Source organism: Ahaetulla prasina, chromosome 2 (genome assembly GCF_028640845.1).
Source record: "Ahaetulla prasina isolate Xishuangbanna chromosome 2, ASM2864084v1, whole genome shotgun sequence".
NCBI lineage: Eukaryota > Metazoa > Chordata > Lepidosauria > Squamata > Colubridae > Ahaetulla > Ahaetulla prasina.
The window spans coordinates 100,344,291-100,362,222 of NC_080540.1; the positions used below are offsets into that span (position 1 = coordinate 100,344,291).

The 17,932-nt window shown below is 39.3% G+C and overlaps 1 protein-coding gene across 2 annotated transcripts in view; it reads left to right on the forward strand.

Moving 5' to 3' along the window:
* Window positions 1-16,316, forward strand: part of ARHGAP26 (Rho GTPase activating protein 26) — a 285,303-nt gene extending 268,987 nt beyond the window's left edge. For both annotated transcript variants that reach the window (XM_058171506.1, XM_058171507.1), the window contains 2 exons: window positions 2,104-2,195; window positions 13,395-16,316. In XM_058171506.1, the coding sequence (XP_058027489.1) occupies window positions 2,104-2,195; window positions 13,395-13,483 (181 nt within the window). In that variant the 3' untranslated portion in view covers window positions 13,484-16,316. The remainder of the gene's footprint in view (window positions 1-2,103; window positions 2,196-13,394) is intronic.
* Window positions 16,317-17,932: the final 1,616 nt, after the last annotated feature.

The window sequence follows — 17,932 nt, forward strand, 5'->3', positions numbered from 1 at the left end:
TTTAAAAGGCAGAATGTATTTCCCTGGATGGAGAAACATGTTTTAAAGACAAAGCAGCTTCCTGACTCCCCCACCTTTGTCAATGGTAGAAACTCATTCTCCCCACCTTTGTGTTCCTTGTGTGTCCAATCACACTTGGCCAATAAAAATTCTATTCTATTCTATTCTATTCTTTGTCAATGGGCAATTAAGGCTTCAGCCAAGCTCACTCAATCCCCCCACTTTTGTCAATGGACCATCATTTGCAACACAATAGGACTCATCTAGCAACAGAAACTCACCACATGGCAAGGCTCAAGCAAGCTTGAGAGACAACCTACAACGTTAGCTAAGACCCCTAGACCACCTGGCAGTTTGACAACCAATCAGGATACTCTTCCTGTGCCCCAGAAAGTTCAAAGCTCAGAAAAAGCATAAAGCCAGGGAGCGCACAGGATCTCATCGCTTTTCTGTTCAGGATCTCAAGCCATGTGATCCTGGCCACCATTAAACCATCTTTCCAAGCAGCCTCCATGTTTCCAGTGTCTTTGTCCCCACTTGGAACTGAACCCAGATGGACATTTCTTCCAACAGGTGTTTTTTCCAATGATCCCTTTCTTTGTTCTCATGCCTATCCATGGTGTTCTCAAGGTGTTCTCTAACAATTTTCTCAAAAATAACAACAACCCACCACCAATTGCAACCAGCCTGCCTTCCATTGAGGACCTACTGTATATACTGCATGAACCAGAAGGAGCCCCCTTCCCCCATGCCATTACTCTGCTGAACACCTAATTCCACAGGGCTGTCTTAGGCCTAAAGATATTTATCCACTCAGCAGGCTGTATTGCTATTATCCTTCTCATCTTCTCATCTTTTCTCATCTTTCCTACTATTTCCTCTTGTTTGTATGTACGCTGAGAGGTTATGCACCAGAGACAAATTCCTTATGTGTCCAATCACACATGGCCAGTAAAGGATTCTATTCTAACACCCAACTTCCAAAGCATCAATTCTCTTTCTATTCTGTTTCATCAAAGTCATGACTTTTCATGATAGCAATGTGCAGGTAAAAATTGTTCAAATTGCTTATGCTGTTCTGGTCTTTGTAGGTAAAGACACATCAAGGCCCCTGAATATCTTTTCCAAGGCCTTCATGGCTACTCTGCCAAGTACTACTAGTCTGTAGTCTATTTCTCAACTGGTTGTTGTTGTTGTTGTTGTCTTTTACTGATCCTAAAACACAGAAGGTACCAATCATTACAGTATTATTATTGGTACTCCTGATTTTTATCCTACATGTGCTTTATTTTCTACTGGGACCGTTGTATGTTGTTTTCATGCTGTTTTTATAAGTTTTGTATTTGTAGATGATGTATTGAGAACTGTTATTGGACTTTATTAAATAAATAAATAGTCAACCTATGGATCTCTGGACATCCTTACTGGCTTCTATTTCATAACAGCTTCAGTTAAGGGATGTAATTAAAAATCTACAGCAGATATGAATAAGGTATCTAAAAGACTACCTTAGACCTAGTGATTAAGATAACATAATTCAAGAAATGACCAAAAACCCTGTGTTTACCAGATCTTCAGTTCAAGGCCTTTGCAGCATTGAGAAGTTGTTTGTACCAGACTTTAGCTGCATTAGTTTCAGTCAAGCCACTGACTAATATTTTTTTATCAGCAATTCCTACTCCAAAGAACAAAGAATAATTGGTTTTGTAGAGTATGTGTTCCCGGTATTCTGTCTCTGATTTGCCTTTCACATTTTTTTCTCACATTCTCTGAGGTGCTATTGCTCATTCTATTGGGCAACAGTATGAGTGCCTCAATCTCAATCATCGCAGATAACTCTTAGCAGAATTTCCAAAATGGTGAAATGTGGCTTGAAGAGGAAGCAGTTTGCCTCTTTTAGCTTGTTATCTCAAATATTCTTCATTTTTCTCAACTCTGACTGGTGTTTCCCCTTGAGCTCTGCATTTCGCTAGTTGGCAGCTTTGACACCCATTTCAAATATTTGCCAGAAAAAAATATTGAGAAACGTTTTTGTGTCTGCACATGTAAACATGTATCAGCTTATCTTCATTCTGATTTTTAAAATTATTACTGTTTTCACAGTTCTCCATTCCGCAAAGCTAGAGCCTTGTATGCTTGTAAAGCAGAACATCACTCAGAGCTGTCCTTCACTGCAGGGACCGTATTTGATAATGGTGAGTATCAGAATAGAGTTGTTACCGTCAGTGGAATGAAAAACATGGAAAAGTCATTTATTTATTTATTTTTAAAATAATATTTATTAAGTTTTCCAACATTTAAAACACAAAACACAAGACATAAATTTACACTTATAACAGCTTTTTCCATATCGGTATCTATATCTTTCGTAACAATCATATTTGCAAAAGTTCTATTTCTATATATCACCATACTAAGTTATATCCTTATTTAAGTTATATTTACATCTACCCACAAATCAATAACACATATTTACATTTATATATATTACATTTTTACATCTTATACCTTAATTTTTATGTTTACTCTCAAGCCAGGAATACCATCTATTCCAAGTTTGATAGTACTCGGTCTCTTCCCTCTCCTTCATTTCCATAGACAATCTGTCCATTTCTGCACATTCAGAAATGAATGATTTCATTCATTTCTGAATGAAATTTTCCTTATTATAATTTGGTCTTAAGGTTTGTTCCCAATTCTGTGCTAGAATGATTCTACTTGTGGTTAATATGTGTAATGTTAAGTACTGTAAATTCTTCCCCATTTTCCCATCAAAAATACCCAGGAGAAACAGTTCTGGCTTCAACTCTATCCTCTGTTTGGTTATCTCTTCCAGCCACTTTCTTATCTTACACCAATATTTTTTACCCTTGGGGCAGGTCCACCACATGTGGTAGAACGTTCCCTGCTTGTAGCCACATCTCCAGCACTCCAGCAATCGGTTTAAGAACATCTTAGCCAATCTGGCTAGTGGTAAATGCCGCCGGTAAAACATTTTATAGAGGTTCTCCTTAAAAGCAGCTGACATCGTTAGTTTGTAGTTTCTCTCCCAGAGGGCGATCTGGCTGCGACATCTGTCACCCTATTGATCGCCAGGGTTGATTTAGCTGATCTGGCTAGCTAGGCGGGTGTCCCCTTCCTCCTTCACCGCATCATGTCTGTCCCTCCCGAAGCTGCGCACTCAGTGGAAGAGGACGATCATCCCAGATAGAAGGATTGTACCGATCTTCGGTCAAGGGTATATAATAGCTGCACTCTCCTGCTAGAACCTCCAAACAAGCTCAAGGAAAAGTCATTTTAAGTGATCCCAAAGGTACTTTTTCAAGAGGCAACTGGACTTTCTGGTTTTTCTTTGAAGATGTTTCGCTTCTCATCCAAGAAGCTTCTTCAGCTTTGACTGGATGGTGAGGAATGAAAGGATTTATACTCCTTGCAGACAACTTGCTAAAAGAATGCAAATGACCAACAAGGAGTATAAATCCTTCCATTCCCAACATCCAGTCAGAGCTGAAGAAGCTTCTTGGATGAGAAGCGAAACATCTTCAAAGAAAAACCAGAAAGTCCAGTTGCCTCTTGAAAAAGCACCTTTGCAACAACCATGATCTGGATGACTGAGAATCTCCATAGACACTTGATTTTAAGGGATGGAAGACAAGTGCAATGTGCTAAAATCTTGTGCTTCGCATCACGTAATGTAATTCCAAGATGTGATCCTATCAGAACTGGTGATAAAGAAAAAAAATTGTACTTCCTTGCTTTCTGAGAAATACCACGAGCACTGACACTGCTATTTTCAGTCTGAACTTTTGTTACCAAAAGCTAGTTGGGTTTCTTTTATAAGGATAAATGCTGAGTTGAACTCACTAGAGAGAAAGCTTCTAGGGATGAAGGGAGGCGTTCAGTATAGAAAGAAGGAGACCCAGAATATGCAGTAACTCATTTCTAGGTCTGAACATTTGGAAATTCCAACCAAATGCATATTTTAGAGGAGCTTTTCCAATACCATAGATCATAATGCAAGTTATATTTAGTAATGTTCATGGAATTATAGATTTGTGAAGGCCATAAAATTGCGACCCTCTGTTGAATGTTGGATCCGTAATGTAACCAGAACAACTAGTCTACCAGCCTTAGTTGAAACCCTGCCAATGAAATAGAGCCCACCACCTCTTGAATCAAATGGTCTCACAATCAACAGCCTCAGCCATGAGGGAATGCTTAAAAAGAAGTGGTGGACAACCTATGGAATGCACAACTCCTTTCTTAGTGTAGCCTCAAGCGTTATAATACGGCTGGGATTTTCTGCACAATTTCCCCTCCTAGATATACTTTTGTGGAAGGAAGGCGTACATGGGGCTGCACCAGGGGTGAAATGCTACTGGTTCGCTCAAGTTCGGGCGAACTAGTAGTGATAAAAACTACCGGTTCGGACCAATCAGCAGTTTAAAAAAGCTACTGATTCCTTCGAACCGGTATTTCTGATGATCAGCTGTGCAGCGGGGTTTAGCTTTGCTAGGAAGCAGGAAATCCTCCTTTCTAGCAAAGCTAAACTGCGCTGCACAGCTGATTCCCCCCCCCCCGCTGTTCTTTTCAAGCCTCCTTTTGGGATGTACTGCGCAAGCGCACCTGTGCAGCACATGTGAAAAAGAGGCTTGGGAAGGTAAGTAGAACAGCGGGGGGGGGGGGGAATCAGCTATGCAGCACAGTTTAGCTTTGCTAGAAGCAGGAAATCCTGCTTTCTAGCGAACCTAAATGGCGCGCCACAGCTGATCCCCCCCCCTCGCTTCTACTTACCTTCCCAACCCTCCTTTTGGTGCGTACTGTGTGTGTGTGCGTGCGTGCGTGCATGCTCAGAGCATGCGTTTGGTGCGCACTGCACATGGGCACACAGCGCATGTTTGGCATGCAGTGCGCATGCGTGGCCAGCGAACCGGTAGCAAACCGGTTCAGATTTCACCACTGGGTTGCACCGCTCATATTGTGATAGAGATAGGCATCCACAGAGGGAGCATCGGATGAAACATACATCTCTTGCTTGCAGTGCAAACATTTTTAGCCAGGAAAGTCAAATGAACCCTGTGAGAAGTTAGAAGCAGCAGCTGGTAGAGGTCAGAGCTGTAGCCAGCAATTCATGAAGACAGAGCTGAATTTGCAGTAATGTAAGATTCCTGGCTTTGTCTTTGGTCTGACCCCTTCCTTCAGTTCCCTAATCAGCCATAAATGCACAATTCCCAGAGCAACACACTAAGAACCAAGGAAAAGGACATGGATTTGAGAGAATGTGGTTCTCAGGCATCTCAACTCCATAGTTTTTTGGAAGACTATCCACATTTATGAATTGTGTATGTGTATCTGTATCTTGAGGGTACAAGAAGCAATGGGTGGAAACTGATCAAAGAAAGAAGCAACTTAGAACTAAGGAGAAATTTCCTGACAGTTAGAACAATTAATAAGTGGAACGACTTGCCTGCAGAAATTGTGAATGCTCCAACACTGGAAATTTTTAAGAAAATGTTGGATAACCATCTGACTGAGATGGTGTAGGGGGCAGGGGGCAGGGGGTTGGACTAGAAGGGGGCAGGGGGTTGGACTAGAAGGCCTCCAAGGTCCCTTCCAACTCTGTTGTTATATTATATTAAATATACTTGGTACAGATACACATATACACACAGAGGGGGAGAGAATGGCTTATGTTATACTTGGTACAGATACACATACACAACACACAAACAAACACGCACAGAGGGGGAGAGAATGGCTTATGTTATTACACACACACACACACATATACATACATACATACATACATACATACATACATACATACATACATACATACATATATGTGTGTGTGTTTTCGTAGGTTTTCACGGGTATAGGTATGTAGGTCTTGGCATTTTCGGGTCTTTTCCCGTGTAAGGTTGACCTTGTCGAAATGTCGCCGAAATACTCTCAACCTTACACGGGAAAAGACCCAAAAATGCCAAGACCTACCTACCTACATACATACATACATACATACATACATACACACATACATATCTCCTTGAGTGGTCACATGATTTTCCTCTTGTTAATACTTTAAAATGGTTTTATAAGATACAAATACTGTTTCTTTGTTTCACTCTTACATAGTTCAACGTCTAAATCTCAGAAAGAAGTGCTCCTTTGTTTTGCTTGGTTAGCTATAAGAAGTACTTGGCTACTTTTAAAAAGAATGGAAAATAACCTAGGTTCAATATTGAAACAAAATGTTTAATATTTACGCAACTAAGTTCAGTTCTCATTCTGAAAAGGGTTCTTTTGAGCGTGTGATTTTGCCTCAGTTTCTTTCCTTTTATATATACGTACAGTATGCCAGATAGAATGAAATGTGAACAATGTACAGATTAGGATAGAAAATAAGAAAAGAATGCAGATTGGAAGTAATCTTGTCAGTATCTCATAATCAAGGATTTACTGAAATGAAATCATAATTTCCATTTGCTAGTCTCATTTAGTGTGTGTTTGTGTGTATATACACACACATACACACAGTATATATGTATGTATGTATACTCTCCCCCAATGTTTTTTTTTAGACATTTCTGCAAATTAATCTGTGTGTGTGTGTGTGTGTGTGTGTGTGTGTGTGTAGAAAAGTCTAACAAATACATTGGGGAAAGGGTGGGATTACCATTAGAATCATCATAAATGTTAAGAGAATGTTTGCTTCATGGACTGGATGGAAATGAGATACTGTTAACACATTAGGGCAATTGGTCCTAATTCACTCCTGGGTCCAAAATGTGATTTAAGAAACAGAATTCTGTCCTCACTGGACACATTCTGTTTTGTTTCATTAAAAGAAAACCTTCCTCATCTTGCCTCCATTATTCAACTATTAAAAGAGATTGGAATCAAATCATTGTGTTATTGCCACAAACATTGTGTATTTACAATGTATATTTATTGTATATTTACAGCATATATTTATTATACAATGTATAATTATAAATAATTATAAGGAGATAGACAATAGCACAATTGTATTATTGTCTCTTTGTATCTTCCCTCCTGATTAGCCTAAGTTCAGAATTTTTTTGAATCCAAGATTACAAGAGACATTATGACAAAACCATACAGAACCCACTCTAAAAAGAGGTAGTAATAGGCTAGCCACTTCTGTAAAGAAGGTGAGAGGAATGTAATCTCCAGCTTGAAGTTTCTTGGCCACCACCTTTGATGACAGCTGTCCAAATATCTCTCAAGAAAAGATCACAGCCTTTTATGTAATTCCAGTGTGACTTGGCACAAGGACTTTCATTTTGACTAATCTTTTGATTTCTGCATTTGCTCACGCCATAATAATGCCTGAAGAATCCTGTCCCCATAATCTTGCAACCTTCTTCTAAATGCTGTCAATCTGATCTCAGGATCACTTGAATCTGAGGACAAATGTATTGATTATTGAAGCCAATGCTCCTCCAATGAGCCTTACCAAAGTATTTAAGCACCATGGTGGTGCAATGGTTAGAATGCAGTATTGCAGACTAATTCTGTCAATTGCCAGCAGTTTGATTCTCACCAGCTCAATCTTCCATCCTTCCGAGGTCAGTAACATGAGGACCCAGATTGTTGGGGGTAATATGCTGACTCTGTAAACCACTCAGAGAGGGTGGTAAAGCACTATGAAGCGGTATATAAGTCTAAGTGCTATTGCTATTTAAGATAAGCAAGCACCAAAGTTTTTTGAAATGCTTTCCTAGCCCATATATTTTCTGGTTTTATAAATCTCAAACTCTTCTGAACTAGCCTTATTCTAGTTCTAAGCCAGTAGATTGTTCTACAGCAAAGTAGTAAAATATGCATGATTTTAAATTAAGTGTAGATGTTGCAGGAAGATCTATTGATCTGTAAAAAGAAGAAATAATTCTTCCAGAAAGTTAAGGATTAGCCTGTTATTGACTTTATTGGCATATCTGACTCTTGAAAGTTGGGAGTATTCAAAAGATTTTTGAAAGAGAAATCCAGGCTAATTTATCAAGAATAGACAGTGTGTTTAATTTACAGAATGCCAGGTATAGTTGCTAACTCATCAACACCTGATCTCTATTTTTACTGACTTCTGACTCATAACCTATTATTTCTTAATAACTATTCAGACTGAGGTGTCATAGTGTAATTATTTTTTTCTTTTGCTAAGGTATATTGTTTGCCTTAGGTTTAGAGAGTTTAATCTAAGATTACCCCGAGAAACAAAGATGGCTCCATTAGCTTCCACATCTTTCCAAATGTGTTTCTCTTGCTGTCTTGATTTATGTTTCCCAGCTGTCCTTATGTTTAATGTCTTCTTAGAATTTAAATCAGTAAAGGAAGGACTTTATCAAAGACAACTATAGGAAGTCCCTTTAATGAGCAGGTCAGCAAGAGATTTTTGTATCTAAAGCCCTGTTCGCTCCCAAGAGTGGGTTTTACATTATCTACATAGAAACAGCAATGGCTTCTTGACAATATTTCCTTCCTTTTTGCCTTCCTCCTCCTGTGGGTAACATGAATGGCCAGGCTTATGTAACCATGTTGTCATTAGTGTTTTTCATAAACAGGAATATAATTTTCTAATGCTTGTTAACTACATAAATACAGAAAGCTAAAAAAAAAAAAAAAAAGACCAGAAGGAAGACGGGAAAGAAAGGAGGTTGTAGGAAGAAATATTACACAGGGTGGAATTTTAGTTTAAGATATAGGCCACAGTGGGAAATTAAACCACAGTGCTACAGAAAAGGAGATATTTTAGAGGAACTATGAATAAAGAGGATGAACTCTCCCTGAGACTTGAACTTCCTCCTGAAAAAAAAACACTAAGAGTCATAAAGCTGTGTGTGATTAAAGGATTATTCTTAATTTTATTCTTTGGGCTCCATTTTCAAAATTTAGATTGTAAGCTGTGTGGACTAGGTGAAGGGAAATCTCTTTGTTCATGAGTTAGTCTTTGAAGGTCTATTAACACAGAAGATGCAGGTTATTTGCCATTGATAGTAGAGTGACCAAATTAATCCTTGGAAGAAATTAAAAAGGAGAGATGGCACTAGCAATAGCACTTAGACTGATATACTGCTTCACAGTATTTTACAGCCCTCTCTAAGCAGTTTACAGAGTCAGCCTATTGCCCCCAATAATCTGGCTTCTCATTTTACCGATTTCGGAAGGATGGAAGGCTGAATCAATCCTGAGCCAGTGAGAATCGAACTTCTGAACTGCTGGCAGTTGGCAATTGGCCAAATTAGCTTGCAATACTGCATTTTAACCACTGTGCCACCAAAGCTCTTGACTGCAGAACATAGAGATAGGTGGAAGCTTTTCTATTCTGGGGTAGAAAAGTGTGGGGAAATGATGAATTCTAATCTAGTATTTCTGTACTCTGTTCTGGGCCCTTTATTGCTTATTTCCTAAGTTTCTTATTCTCCCTTCAGCAGACAAGAAAGATGTTGTGAGTGAAGGCAGATAAATATATATATATGTGTGTCCCAGGATAATATTGCAGATCTAATCTGAGTCAATCATTGGGACCAGAGATTTATTTTTTCAACTTCCGGACTCAAGCTGGAGCCTGTCTTCAGGGAACTTCTCTCTCTCCAGAATGGGTTTCAGTTTAAATTCTGGAATACATTCTAGTCGCACATTCTGGAGAAAGAGAAGTTCCCTGAGGCTGGGCTGACTGACTCCAATTGGGTCCTACAAGAAGGGTATTCCTTCATCTGCTTGGACTTCCTAAATTGACAGGAAAAGCAATCCAGGAATGGAAGTCAAAATGGTTGCCTCTTCCGAATCAGGAAGCCTGGACTAGCTTCAAAGGATAAGTAGTATCCAGGAATGATTCAGACCACGGGTGAAATCTACTTACCTTCCTTACCGGTTTGAAAGAGCATGCACTGTGCGTGCGTGCTCGCATCTCTCGCATGCGTGCGTGCATCACATGCACGCCCAGACTTCTACGCATGCGCAAAACCTTCTGCACATGCGCAGAAGGTAAAAAACACATAACGCCCCGGGTGAGTGGGCGGAGCTTCGGGATTGCCGAACTACCAGCCACACTCGCTACCAGATCGCGCGATCCAGTCCAATCCGGGAGCATTTCACCCCTGATTCAGACCCTCTCTGTATTCAAGGGGGATGCTGTTATTCCTTGATTTACAACCACAATTGAAGTCACAAGTTGTGATGGTTGTTAGCTGTGTGACATACATGATTTTATGACCATTTTTGCAGCAGTGAGAAAGTGAACACTGAAGTCAGAAAGCAAGCCCATTGTTCTCTATAGGGCATTTTGGGCAAGAAATCAGTAGTAAATGCTGTTTTCCCATAAAAAACTTCACAAATGTTGATCATGTGACCACAGGACACTGCAAACAGCCATAAATTGGCCTGGTACCTAGCATCCAAAATGCAGGCATGTGATTGTGTGCCTGGGTGGGGGAAGCAGTTGTCAGAACTTTGAATCCAGGTCACAGGTCCCTTTTGTTTTTGTTGTTGTTCTGTGATCACGAAGCGACCGGTCATCAGTCAAGGACTATCTGTCATTCAATCTGTGTCCTCCTGTAGTTGAGAACAAACTTTTTTAAAAAAGCACAGCTGTCAATTATATAAAATCCACTCCATGCTGAACAAAAGAAACATGTCTTTAATACATTTGTGGTTCAGCTGTAAAATGAAAGGAGGATATTAATATCTGATTTCGAGTGATAAATAGAAATCGGGAGTACGGTGTCTTCTGCTTCCATTCCTCAGCTGAGAAATATGGCTATAAATCAACAAAAAACTGAGTAACAGAATGAGAGAAGACCTTGTCCCACCTCCTCCTCCATCTAGCTGTACTCTAGCTAGACCCACAAATTCAGTTCAGAGTGAAACATGCGTTTGTATATTTTTATCATGAACTAAAGATGAAAAAAGAGAAAGCACAGCAACTCAATGGGAGGAAGTTCCACAATCATGCAGCAATTAACAAAGAGAATCCATGAGCTGTTCCAGATCACCGCCTGTCCATTTCCCACGTCTTAACAAATCAGTTTAGATGAAATTTCAATCCTTTTGTACAGGTAATCCTCGACTTACAACAGTTAGGGACCGTTCAAAGTTACAACAGCACTGAAAAATGTGACTTCTGACCGTTTTTCATAGTTATGGCCTTTGGAGCATCCCCATGATTAGGTGATGAAAATTCAGATGTTTGGCAACTAGTTCATATTTATGACCGTCGTTGTGTCCCAGTGATGGGTTTCAAATTTTTTTACTACCAGTTCTGTGGGCGTGGCTTGGTGGGCATGGCTTGATGGGCGTGGCAGGGGAAGAATACTGTAAAATCTCCATTTCCACCCCACTCCGGAGGAAGGATACTGCAAAATCCCCAATTCCTCCCAATCAGCTGGGGCTTGGAAGGCAGAGAATAGATGGGGGCGGGGCCAGTCAGAAGTTTTACTACCAGTTCTCCGAACTACTCAAAATTTCCACTACCGGTTCTCCAGAACTGGTCAGAACCTGCTGAAACCCACCTTTGTTGTGTCCCCAGGTCCTGTGGTCCCCTTTTGAGACCTTCTGACAAACAAAGTCAATGGGGGAGCCAGATTCACTTAACAACCGTGTTACTAACTTAGTAGCTGCAATGATTCACTTAACAACTGTGGCGAGAAAGGTCCTAAAATGGGAGAAAACTCACTTGGACAAATGTCTCACTTAACAACAGAAATCTTGGGCTCAATTGCGGTCATAAGTCAAGGACTACGTGTATTCCCTTAAACTTTTCAAATCAAATGCTCATTTTCAAAGAATAGCATTCTTTCTTAGGCCTACCTAAATTTTTGTCACAGTATGATGACCATGAGAACTTGTAAGTCAATTGTCAAGTGTCCTTTGTACCCGCTCACAGGAGTTGTTCCCCACAGCAGCTAACCTTTTCTGGTTATGGCTTAACAACAATAACAACGTTAGCTTCCCTTCTACAGAAAATCAATAAAATGCTAATACTTTCCTTCCCCACCCATCCTATTGCTCTTCATATATACTACATTTTTATAGCACTAATTTGCCTAGGGCAAATTTGCCTAGATTGATTATAATAAATAAATAAATAAATAAAACTCTGATAATGCCTGGGAGCATCAGGATATGGCAATATATTAATAAACCTGCATCTATAAGCCCTTGGCTTGCTTGCCTTTTAGTCTGCTGGCTTGCTGACAGGGCATTCACCTTGAAGAGGAATCCTTCTGAGTAGCAATGATGAGAAATGAAAGAAAATTGGGTATAAGCTGTGCATCCACCAATTCTAGGACATAATTCTGTTAAGCTAAGGGAAAGGCGTTACGAACTGGAGGAGGAGAGGGAAGATCAATTGTACATGTTGTTTTGTCCTGGTTTCAGGTAAAAATGTAATGTTGAAACACCACACATGCAGAGAGGTGAGGTGAGGTGAGGTGAGGTGAGGTGAGGTGAGGTGAGGTGAGCAGAAACAAATGTCTCCTATGGAAAACAAACTGCTCCTTAGACTATAATAGCACGGATGAGTTCATGTTACAGCCAGATTGGTGGTTTCAAATGAGAATTTGAAATGAGAAACTGTGGCTCTTCACTATCAGCTTAGATATGGGCTTGATTTTAAGATTGTGAAACTAGCTAGTAGATGGAGCATTCCACTGGTGGACAAAAAGTACTTCACAACATCTGGAAAACTGCTGTAACCTTGCCTGCCTGTTAGGTATGCTTTGACCTCAGGGGTCATTCTGAAAGGCAGGTCAGTGTCATGTGTGAATTAGAAGTGCAGATGGATGCAGATTTGCAAATGCAAATACACCAGAATACCCATGCCTTTTTGAGAGCTGAGAAAAAAAACATCCACACAGGACTGAACTAGATTGTAGACCCCAATGTACAAAACTCCAAGGGGCACCATCAGGACAAAATGATGTTGCGTCTCTATCCCTACTTCTCTCCTCAGCAATGCAGAACAAGAAACACCAGAACAACTAGACACAAGAACAGCTTTTTCCCAAAGGCCATCACTCTGCTAAACAAATAATTCCCTCAACACTGTCAGACTATTTACTGAATCTGCACTACTATTAATCTTCTCATAGTTCCCATCACCAATCTCTTTCCACTTATGTCTGTATGACTATAACTTGTTGCTGGCAATCCTTATGATTTATATTGATATATTGATCATCAATTGTATTGTAAATGTTGTACCTTGATGAACGTATCTTTTCTTTTATGTACACTGAGAGCATATGCACCAAGACAAATTCCTTGTGTGTCCAATCACACTTGGCCAATAAAAAAAAATAATTCTATTCTATATATATTTTGTTTTAAATTCTCAGATTTACACATTTAATAACCTGCATCTCTCTTTCCAGTTCATCCATCTCAAGAACCTGGTTGGTTGGAAGGAACCTTGAATGGGAAAATAGGATTGATTCCTGAGAACTATGTGGAATTCTTATAACTGGACATGTTCATAAACAACCCTGCTGAGCTTTTACATGGTATCCATGACAACTGATTAAGAGTATTGTAGATCATATGCTGTTTACGACTGTGAAAAGCAAGGTGAAGGACTCTGATACCTGTTCAGAAGAATGTTCAATGTAAATAAAAAAAATGTATGTTTCTCTTTATATAATGTGTTGTTTGCACAAAAATGCAGCCGACAAAAGCTGGAAAGTGTTCTGCTGGGAGAATTGTTAATGCCACATTTCAAATTATGTTTTGTCTTAGACAAGATATGAATAGGATACGTGTAAATGTAGTAGCTTAAATTGAGCATGATTACTGGAGACAATTTAACTGGAATTCTATATACACACAGATATACACTCTTCCCCCCACCCACCCACCCCAAAAAAAAAAAAGAAAAAAGAGAAGAAAAGAAAAGAAAATAAGGCAGAAATTGCAGAACTAGCTTTTTGGTGTCCTATATATGTTGGCGCCCAGGAAAGATCAGAAGAACAAAGATTTAGTTTTCCACTGCCTGGCAAAAACAAACATTGAATTTCCTGGGAAGAAAGCATGTCTGTCCCTTTTATCTTTAGCAAGTAAAAATAATGTTCTCATTGATCAAGCCACTAATGGCTTTCTTTTGCAGAGACTGGCTGTCCTTGATAGGGTTCACTCCATCCTCAGCATATAAATAATTCCTATAATGAGAAATGCATCATTGCATGTAGACCAAAAACAACACACAGCAATACACATACTTTTACTTAGTTAATATCAAAGCAAGACATGGAACCAGATCTGAATATTTTCCACAGCTTGCATACATCGATGAAGATTCTAGTCAGCCAGGTAGAGTTGTCTGGAAGCAGCAAAATGTTTCAATCCAACAAGAAAAGAAGTCCAGTTGCCATGACTCAACTTCCATGCAGCTTGCCTAGTGTTTCCCTTCCCCCTTCCCAAAGAATCATCAGCATTATAAAGTCATTATCAAGTCATATTTTGGACCAAAGCACATGAAGACTTTCTCACTCTTTCAATCAAAAACTTTTTTAAAGGTCTGGCTGAAATCCCTGCAATGTTTTTCAGGCAGGCCTATCCTTCCTAGAGGTGAGTGAAATAGCAGCTTGTTTATATTAGCACTTAAAAGATCTGTTTTCTCTTTGTTGTCACCAGCACAAGTTGTAGAAACAAGCACCCACATTTTCTGGAGTATTTCTCAGTTTTGGGGATCTTGGTTACTTCACTACTGTTTTCTGAAGTGTTGGCTCCTGTTTATTTCATAGACTGGCATGTACAGGCTGCAGTTGCCCTGTACGCTCAATTCTCTTCAAAGCTTGTATTTATTATGTAGCCTAGTAACAACGTTAAAACTTGTGTGCGCGCGCATAAACACACACTCACTCACTCTTATTTTAAGTTTTTCAATTCTTCGTAACTGATGTCTTTCAGTAAAGGCTGTCTTGGTGAAATATCTATTTAAGGCACACTAACCTTTATCTGAAGTTGTTCTCCAGATGTATTGTACATTATTTTTCATAGCTGTAGATTTTACACGTAAGGAAAACCGTGTTATTTGAAAGCCAAACATTTCTGATACTGTGTTTGTATTTTCTTTTAAATAGAAGTGTTTAAATTGGAAATTTATGCTTTTCCCCCCCCCTGCCTTGCTCTGCTGTGTTTTCATACATTCGTGGCCATAGACAAGTTTCTGGTTTAATATGTGCTTTTTAATTTAATCCTAAATTGTTCAGTGGTGACATAGCTGTATTTTTCACTGACCTTTGTTTTAAAATTGAAGTGTAAATATGACAATTTGAAATATGTTGAAGTAAAAGATTTTTATATATTCAGATTTTTAATGGAAGTGTGGACATTTGAAAAGTATTTAACAGGAGTTACGCAATGTATATGCCAAAGGTTGAGTACGTAGCGTTCCCTGCTCAGTTTCATCTGATACCTTTTTTGTATAGCAGCTGGAGTTAAGCTTTGCACATCTTTAATCTGTTTTAAGGATTATTTCTTGAATGTTTTTGAAAGAGAATAACAGGTATCCCCTCCTCGGATGCTTAGTTTATTTCAAAGGTCTTGTATTTATTGAGCAACTGACATACATATTATATGCAGTTTTCATGACGTTTGAATTTTTTACATTTTGGGGGATGCATTTAATAGGCATTTCAGATTCCTAATGGTAGAATCAACATCGTTGCCATCATCATCATCCACATATCACTTTTTGGGGGAAGTTGCCTGCCTCTTTATAAAATACACATATTCACTTACACACATGATGGGAACAATTAAGAGTGAGTATAGGGCTTACATACTCTCCATGAGCAGATTAGTAGTTTCCATCCTCATTTAATATTCTGACAATCCAGAGCTAATCTTAACTATAGTATATTAAAAAGATTCATAATCCATTATTCGGAACTGGCTTGTTTCAAGCATTTTTGTGGAATGTAGTTATAAGAATATTTCTGATTTTTTTTCAGAAATCTTTCCAATTCATGAGTTTTTACTTCTGCAGAATGGAGAAATGATTTTAAATTCCATTACAAAGCTCTAAGTGGAATGGAGGTCCTCTCATTTCTCTTCCAGAACCTATCTCCAAACAAACCCATTTACTTTCAAATGTATATAGCTAAGTGTGACCTAACTACCACATATACTTATTTCTCTCACATGAGACACTGCCCAATGGGACTAAAAGCAATTTAACGACAGAATGTTTATTTTTTTCAGAGCAAACAAGTTTCTCTCCCTCAGAAGCTGCAGTATGTATGCAACTTAAATAATATTATCTAATAAACTAAGTATGTGTAAAGCACTATCATATACTACCACTGCACATTATTATTCCAGGATTCATTTTTAATGACAAATGCAATTGATTTTTTGTTTTATTTATTATTAAATCTTACAATTCGAGGTGATGCTGAGTATAATACCCATATTCTTAATAACGGAATAGTTTTCCATTATTAAGGCTTTCAAACACACCTAATGTACATAAGTTACAAAATTCTGAATTTCACCCCCTGTTTCTTGTAACTATGTTAGTTCACAAAGTTGGGACTATCTACTACAGAAACTTTACATATCTACTCAAACTAAACTATTAAACTAGAGATATGCAATGTTTATCCTCTTTTCTCTCTGCAAGATATGTTACCCTGAAACAGAAAGAGGTGAAACATTCTGAAAGCAAAACCAGCAACTTTTTAAAACCTGCCTCCTATCAACCTTTAGCCTATGCCCAAATAAATTCTATTTCTGTTTCCTATTGAAAGCTGCCTTGAAGCTTTACACGCTCTTTGCTCACTGTATGACAACAACTGGTATACTGCATCCTGCTTGTACCTGGATGGCGTAAGTTAATACTAAGAAATATGCTTTCTGTAACAGTACTTTGGTACTGAACTTTATAATTGTTATGTAAAGAAATACGTTGAAAAGACTTAACTGAAAAGATACTCTGTCCCAAAAAGGCATCTTAACATACAGTAGCTAGATAACTCAGGGACTGCATTATTTTGACATCTACAGCCTAGTAATTGAAGTTGATTAAGGGTCGTTCCACTAAGTAAGCAAATATTTCTACAATTTTTCAGGCTAAGTTTTTTTCAAGGACCTGTATAAAGTTTTAACTTAGACATTGTTCAACCATCAGATTTTTTTAAAGAGACTGCTATCATCAGGAAGAGAATACCTCCATAGTTATTGGCCCCAATAATCTCAGAATTTATAACACTTCTTTTGTGTATCTTAGAGCAGTGATGGCGAACCTTTCGGCAATGAGTGCCCAAACCAGAACGCATGTGCATGTGTGTCTGTTTGCATGCGCCGGAATGCCAGAAACCCAAAGACCAGCTGGCAGGTGTGCATGCATGCACTCACCAGCTGGTCTTGGGTTTCCAGCACACGCATGTACGCCAGCCAGCTGGTCTTTGCATGCGCCAGAGCACCAGAAACCAGAACACCAGCTGGCCGGTGTGCACATGCCAGTTTTTTGGCCGTTTTTCAGGCCATTTTCAGGCCAAAAAACAGCCAAAAAATGGCTCGGAAATGGCCCCAAAAATGCCCCCAAACAGCTTGTTTTTTGGCCATTTTTTTGGCTGTTTTCCATCGCCGGAAATTGGAAGAGTAGCTGGCAATGGCGTGTGTGCCCACATAGAGCTCTGCGCGGCACCTCTGGCACGCATGCCCTAAGTTCACCATCACGGTCTCAGAGTCTAGACCAGTGATGGCTAACCTTTTTGGCACCAAGTGCTGAAAGCGCATGCATGCACACCCATAATGCAATGTGCACATGACCCCACCTTCACCCCACACCTGTGCATGCATGTGCGACTCCCCGCATGCACTCCACCCCCGCATGTGCATGACCCCCTTGTATGCCTCACTCCCTGTGCATGCGTATGTGACCCCCATGTGCACCCTGCCCCTCGCACAT